The following is a 7,801-nucleotide window of genomic DNA, read 5'->3' as shown; positions in this document are numbered from 1 at the left end:
GGGGGGGGGGGGAAGTACCTAGAGCGTATTCTTTGAAAAATACGATATGTTTTTATCTCTGCCATTTTATCGGCCATTTTTATCTTTTACCCCTTTAAACGAATCCCTTCTTTTGACGAAGGGAAACATACTAGCCGGAAGATGGGTGGTAAAAGGGGAACAAAATTGTGAGAACGGAAAGGGAAGGGAATATAAAAAGAGGGGAAGTAAAAAATGGGAGAGAAAAGAAATGAAAGGAATAGAAAAAGAAAGAGAGAAAGAAAGAAAGATAGATAGAAGAAGAGAAAAATAGAAAGAAATAGGAAGGAAGAAGAAAGAAGGAAAGAGAAATAAATAAGAAGAGGGAGAAAGAGAGAGAGTGGGTGGGTGGGTGGGTGGCTGGGGGTGGGTAGGTGGATGGTTTGAGAAGGGAGGAAGAGGTCGAGCTTTTAACTCGAGCGTAATTTCCTTTTGATCGGAAATTCAATATTTTCTTTCATACTCTTTATGGATCCATCCCGGCGGCGCGTTTACCTCCGGCTCGTACCTATTTCCCTACGAGAAAGGAACAAGAGAGAAAGAGAGAGAGAGAAAAAGAGAGAGAGAGAGAGAGAGAGAGAGAGGAAGAGAGAGTACGCGAATTCGTCTCTCGTTTCTGTTCGACCCTTTAGCGAGAAACCTTTTCCCGTTTTCCAACTGAATTGCGAGGCGATTAAGTTTTGCCTATCGAACGTTTTTTTTTTTTTTTTCCAAAAGAAAAAGAAATAAAAGAATAGAATAAAAAGAAAATAATAAAAACGTACGCGCGGGCACATACATACATTACAACACTTACACACTTACACATTTATATACACAGTTCGCAGGTACACGTTCGTGTGTGTGTACGTGCACACACGGCAAATAAAAGAAAAAGAATATTTCCGATGCAAAAGAAAGAGAAAGAATAAAGACGAAAAAAAAAATGGGAGAGAAAAAGAGAGAGAGAGAGAGAGCTTGCAATTTTCACAGATGGGGTGAAATCTCCGATACGTCCATTAAAAAGCTCGGCTATTAACTGAACGAATACGAACCCCGTTCGAAGGTTTTAAATTCGAGCCATAATCGCTTGTTTGCATTTTTATCGATTGAGAGAGAGAGAGAGATGAAAGATCGTCTACCCTTATTATTATTATTATTATTATTATTATTATTATTATTATTATTATTTGTAACACGAGAGAAAAAGATTTGTGAGAGAGAATGAGTGGAATTAGAAGAAGAAGATGAAGAAAAAGAAGGGATAGGAAAAACAAGAATTATTGCAGTAGGATTCCACTCGCTTCTGGGCAATATTTTTCTATCCATTACGCTTTTTAATTGGATGTAAACAAAGTTAGGAAAATAAAGATCGTGTTTCGAAATTTAAATGGAGAATCCCTATATATATATATATAATACATATATGTGTGCGCATATATATAAGTATATAGGTATAAATTCATATTGCATGTACACATACGTATACGTAGGCAAATAAATTAAACGAATGGTAGCAACCGATTCGTCGTTGATTCAACCTCCATTGCTACTATTATTTATATTGGCTCGGGAATTAAGTTGCTTCGTTTTTTTTTTTTTTTTATTCTTCTTTCTTTCTTTTTTCTTTTTTTCCCCTCTTACCTACAACGATTTTAGGATCGTATAACAACTCTCGTAATATTAAACACAGATATCTGATAAATACTACTTCTTCTTGTTTTTCTTTTTTTTTTTGGCGTTTTAAAAGTTGTAAAAATATTTCGTGAAATGATTTAGAAATAAGAAAATATAAACAATTTCGTCGTCGTATTTTGTGAACGAATATAATGAAAGTAATTTGATATATTTTGAAATTTGATTACCAGCAAGGGATGAATCGAGATTAGGGTTGCTAAACAAAAAGGTAGAAAAATACTTTGGATATCAATAAACACACACACTATGCGGTATTATTAAAAGTGTAACTTGACAATTTTCATTATCCCAATGTTTAATTGTAAAATTATTTTTCCTGCCAACGACACGTTTGTTAATAGTTTTAAACCATTTGTAAACATCTCGATAGGAAACATGACAACAACAAAATTAAATTCTATTTGAGTATTGCATTTTTAAATACAAGATATAAATAAGACTTTTTCCTTGATCCAATATGTAATACAATATATACATATACATCTATACATGTATGTATGTATGTACGCATTCGTATGTATTTTTACCAAAGTTTTTTTCCAAAATAGCACAAATCGCAAAGAGGTACTCCTACGATTTTATACTAGCACGAGGATTGCAACCAGATTGCAACTAGGGATAAGGGATGGGAAAGTGGGAGGGGAGAGGGGGTTTTACTTCACGTCCCCTCATCAGAAGAGATTGGGAGGGGGTGGTGGCAAGTTTGGTTGGTAGTCTTACACTTCGTGACCGATCCCAAGTGCAATTTATGTCAGGCGTATCAAAGTTTTCGCGTTAAGCTACGAAAAAGGTTTACGAGGTACTAAGGTTCGCGCCACGGAGTCCAATTCGGGAATCGTGTTACTTTTTCCGTCCTAACACACACACACACCCCCTTCCCCACCTTTCCCACCCTTTTCTATTTCTCTCTTTCTTTCTTTTTCGACGTCTCTTCTGATTGGAGAACTTTAACCCTCTCTCTTTCTCTCTTTCTCTCTTTCCTACTCTTTTCCATTCTTTCCACTCACGTGATTACCAAGAAAATACATTTACGAAAGAATCTTGGCGCTATTGTTCGTGTAATAAGATTATTAGATCCCCTACCTACCCCTACTTCCATATACTTTTCTTGTTTCCATTAGAATCGAACCATCGAAATTGCAGGGATTACTTTTACTTACTTTTTTTTTTTCCCCCCGTTTTTTTTTACAATCCAACGAGCCCCTCATTTCTGTACCCATTCTCCTCCTCCCACCCGCCGTTTGTGCATTTTTTAAATTTACGATATCAAATTAGTTGAATAATTGAAAAATAATAAGAAAAAAGTAAATGAAAGATCATTATAAGTATGACATGGATTATATATTTCTTTTTTAATTATATTATTTATATTCTAAGTTCTTTAATAATAACAAAAGATAACAATAATAACAAATAACAAGACTCGTATCGGTACCTGTAATAATAATAATAATATCAATTATTATAATGTGTTACAATAAAAGAATAGATACAATTTACCATTAATATCCATAATTTACTTTTCACTACTAAAAACATTGTCGAAAGAGAAACAAAAAAAGGTGGTAACTTTTGAAACGATGCGATTTAACATAAATATAATTAACGACAAAATGTTAGCATAAAAATAATGAATTGAAAAGAGAAGATGAGAAAGTTAGTGATTAATGTATTAAAGAAAAAAACGATTAGTGATCTGAAGAAATATATATGAGATATATATATATTATAATATTTTTCTAAAAAGTAAAGATTCTAACGAAAGCCCTTCTAAACTTGAAAAAAAGGGAACGGAATAAGAATAAAAATAAAAATAAATAAATACAATTAACGACACAAATATAATATCACTTTGATTAATTATTGTTACAGATGGTAGAATTCTCGAGTTACATTCACCCGACGGTGTTCACGAATGTTGGTTGAGAGCCGCTGATAACACCGAAGCAAATGTATGGTTCAACGCTTTACATTCAGCGTTAGCTGCACTTACTTTAAAGGCACTTAGACTAGCCTCAGCAGTTCCGGATCCACCGCAGCTTCAGCACATTGGTTGGCTTGCGAGAAGGCACTGTCTGCAGGTAAGAAGAAAATTTTACGCTATTGTCACCGTTTTCTCTGACGAATCTTACATCCCCTCTTTCTCTTTCTCTCTTTCTCACTTTCTTTCACTTTGTATTTCTCTTTCTTTTTCGTACAACGATCTTTCCCTGAGGGAAATGTTGCAGCACGAGTCTGAACAAGCGTCTGCCTACTTGAGCACTTTCTCCTGTACCGAAATCGGATAGGCTGAGACTGCTCTTTCGTGAATTCCCTTTGACAAAGCGTTGATGCAATACCGTGTCTGCCCGTCTGTCTGCCCGTCTGTCTGTCTGTCTGTCTGTCTATTCTCCTTGTCTGCCTTACCCGCATCAATTCAACGCGTTAAATTCGCACGAACATGAAGATCCTCTTTCCCTTACCTCTCTAATGTTAGAAACTTACAACTCGCTAATGTAAGATACCGTTAATGGGAAATGAAATGTTTCCTCTACAATATCTACAACCCCCCTCCCCCTCCCCCCCCCCCCCCCCCCCCCTCGCTACTACCTTTTCTATTGCTATCCTAACGTTTAAGTCTATTATTTTGGCTCTCGTTTGTGTTTTCTGTTATATTAAATTACAGACAGTCAAAGTTTTGTTGTTAAAATGTATTATTAAAACAGTGGTTTTGCAAATGGTTTTGATGTGATATGCATTACGTCAGACTGACTTCTAACCGAACTTATAACTTTTGTTTAGGATAAGTTGAAATTATAAATTTTAATTTATTGCAATCGATAAATTTTAGGTATTTATATACTACAGTCCGATATTATTTTTGTTTAATTAATGCTATACGATTCGTTTTTCTATTGCAAACTCAAATCCTTAAGTAATAAAAGATGCATCGAATGAAACACGAGATATTCAGTTTACGGTAAAGTATCCTGTAAAATATTAATCACTTAATTCCTTTGGTCCAATTATATCATTTACTTATACTACTGAATTCTTAAATATTGCATATGAGTTTTAAATAATTCTTATTGATTTTCATTACACTAAATCTTTTTTACTAAAATTGCTATCTAATTTTATTCAAATTTAATTACCATCTCAAACCATTGTTTTTCTTTTTTTATTATTATTAATAATTCACCACATTGTTTTGTTAATTTACTTACGAACTTAATGAACTTTAATTTCTCTCCCCTTTTTTTTTTGTTTCTTTGTTTTGCGTTTTTAATTAACACTGAATTCATCATTAATTGTTTCTTGATTTCTTAAAAAAAAAAAAAGAGAAAAATAAAATGATTTGTAATTAAAATTTACTTCGCGCTCAATTAATCCCTAAAATTAAAATCTTTCTCCATAGAGTCGAATGATTACACACGGAAAGAAAAAAAAAAAGAAATAGGAAAGGAAAGAAAAAATACAAAATGTTGCAACAGTTCGGTAACAATTTCGTATAATTAAATAAAGATGGTTCAGCGAAATCGAAGTTTAAAATGCGTTAAGATTTCGAAATATATATATATATTTAAACGATCATTAGGTTCGCTGTTGAAGACGATAAATTCGACGCCTTGAAGGTTCTACCTAGGTAATTGTCCGGAAGGATCAGACTCTTTCAATCGTTCACTTCCTTTCGACTTTAATCGCCCTGAGCAGTCCCAGAAGATTTTCACCGTTAATACTCAGAAATCTATTCGAGAACATCCCTGCTTTTAGTTTAACCTAGGGCTTGTGTACACATTAAGATATTAATTTTATCCTTAGAATGGAATTTTCAATTTCTTTTTTTTTATTATCTTCCTACAATTTTCAAACATAAATCTTATTTTATGTTCAATTAATACATTTCATGTATATTCCATATTTTAATGAATAAATATGTTATTATATTACGATAAAGTGCATAATAATTATCATTTTTAATATATTTTATTTTATAATTCAATATTTTTATTACTATAGAAAAACAAAAGTTTTTAACAAATATATATATCGTTCAGGTATAAATTTAATTTAATGACAAAATCAAATCGTACCTTTACCTTTTTAATTATCTACTTATACACATTTACATATTCTAATATTCAAATCATCTGATATATATATATATATATATAATATTAAAAATATATAATCAAGCAAAAAGAGTTTGCATAATCAAATAAAAATGGTAAAAACTTGTCTGAAACAGTCTAACAAAGTTCAACTATATAACATATATCAATAAGTATAAATCCAGGAAATGGAATAGACAATAGGAAACTTAGACTTTTCCTTATCCCAATGGAAGGATATAAGGATATACAATGGGCGTCCCATGAATCGATCCAGTTTTAACAATCACTATCATCCCAAGCGAACTTTGCTAAATCCGTAAATCCTGAGAATCGGAAAGCTCGATCCCAAGACACCCCTTCAAAGCTAGCTTCCTTAGCCATAACCCTCGACCCCCTCTCTTTATTTCCCTCTTCCTCCCTCTCTCACTCTATACCTTAGCCCCTCTATACCTTACCAATAAGATTCGATCGTAGGACAGAGCCTAGAGCGTAGAGTAGCTGAGGAAGGAGGATTTAGAGTTACCCTTCTTGAAAGCGAGATTCGTCTTGCCGAATCCGTTTGCGAAGCTGTCACTTGCAACCCACAGGAGAGACACACCGGAGGCGTTATAGCGAGTCAGAATGCTCCATTGGTGGTCCTGGCAATAGTATGTGTATTAGATAGAGATAGATATAGATATATATATATATAGAGATAGATAGATAGAGAGAGAGAGGATTGTCGGTAATGCCAACAACGACGTCGGTACATCGACCCTGCCGTGTAACCTCGGAAATCGATAACTAATATATCGGCCCGTTCCGATATGACCGTATTGATAAAGGACCATACCTCAGCATAGGAGGAAGAGGAACAGGAAGATCCAATGTGAGAGAAGGAGGATGAGAAGGAGGATCGAACAGACGGAGGTGTCGACCACCTCATGGGTTGGGTTGCGAACACATAATTGATTGGCATTAGCGCACCTGATTGCCGTTCCTTCCACCCCCTATCCTCACACTATCTCTACCTACACCATCATCATCATCATCGTCATCATCATCTACACTTCCAACACTATCTCCTTCGAAACTGTCCCGCGGGCTGCTTAAATAATACCACCCCTCCTCTATCCCCCCCTTATGTATGTATTCTACCAACCCATTTCAACTAGCTCTTCTCAACCCTCCTGAACTACTGAGAAGAACCTATCGTCAATCCCGTTTCATCTGATCGAACCTGATGTTCCGCGTATTTGAACGAATCGGTCTCCTTCCTGATCAGGTAATATCGGATCTCCTGGAATCTAACGAGAACGTATACAACCTAACCTTACCTTACCCTATTCTAGTCTACTCTACTCTACCCTTCCTTCCTTCCTTCCTTCCTTCCTTCCTGTTTGTCCACCGACCTTCGTCAATCTCTCATCACTATCTACATATATGTATATATATATATATATATATACCTGTTACTTGATATGTTTGTGTTGAAATCAGTATATATGTGTTTGTGCGTAAGGGTACACCTGCGTTGGTGTATGTGGTGGTGGTGGTGGTGATAGTGGTGGTGGTATGTGCGCATAATTAGCTATGTCTATTATTAATAATGAAGCATTATGTTAATCGGTTATCCAACATCGACTCGGATAATGATCACGTTGATATGTATAAATATTTGTATTCGAGGTCAAGTATAACAGGTATGAGAGGTTAGAGATTAATCGTATAATTTGAACGGTCTTTTAATATAAGTGCATTTTTAAATTATTATTTGATTTTTATAAGAATAATATTTTTTTCTACATTTATTTACTTTACAAAATGGATTAACTTCGCGAAACAAATGGTAGAAAGAAAAATGACAAAGTGTGGTTTTTTTATTATAAAAATATGGATGCACTATTGTATTGATGATACTTTTTCTACGAAATCTCATATAAGACTGACACGTTGTCATCTAAACAAATTGTTTTATCAAATGTCGTTTACATGATGCCGAAAATTGTCCATGAGTGTGTAATAGAAATAAT

The 7,801-nt window shown here is 34.3% G+C and overlaps 1 protein-coding gene across 1 annotated transcript in view; it reads left to right on the top strand.

The window, feature by feature from the left end:
• The window catches only part of LOC106786296 (beta-1-syntrophin-like), a gene marked incomplete at its 5' end in the record, with an annotated part of 134,046 nt that overhangs the window by 75,569 nt on the left and 50,676 nt on the right, over positions 1-7,801 (top strand). The window contains one exon of the mRNA XM_014747505.1: positions 3,568-3,776. Within this exon, the coding sequence (XP_014602991.1) occupies positions 3,568-3,776 (209 nt within the window). The remainder of the gene's footprint in view (positions 1-3,567; positions 3,777-7,801) is intronic.

Source organism: Polistes canadensis, unplaced genomic scaffold (assembly GCF_001313835.1).
Source record: "Polistes canadensis isolate GaletaPanama2010 unplaced genomic scaffold, ASM131383v1 scaffold_71, whole genome shotgun sequence".
In the NCBI taxonomy this organism is placed as follows: domain Eukaryota; kingdom Metazoa; phylum Arthropoda; class Insecta; order Hymenoptera; family Vespidae; genus Polistes; species Polistes canadensis.
This window is presented reverse-complemented; position numbering and strand designations above follow the sequence as displayed.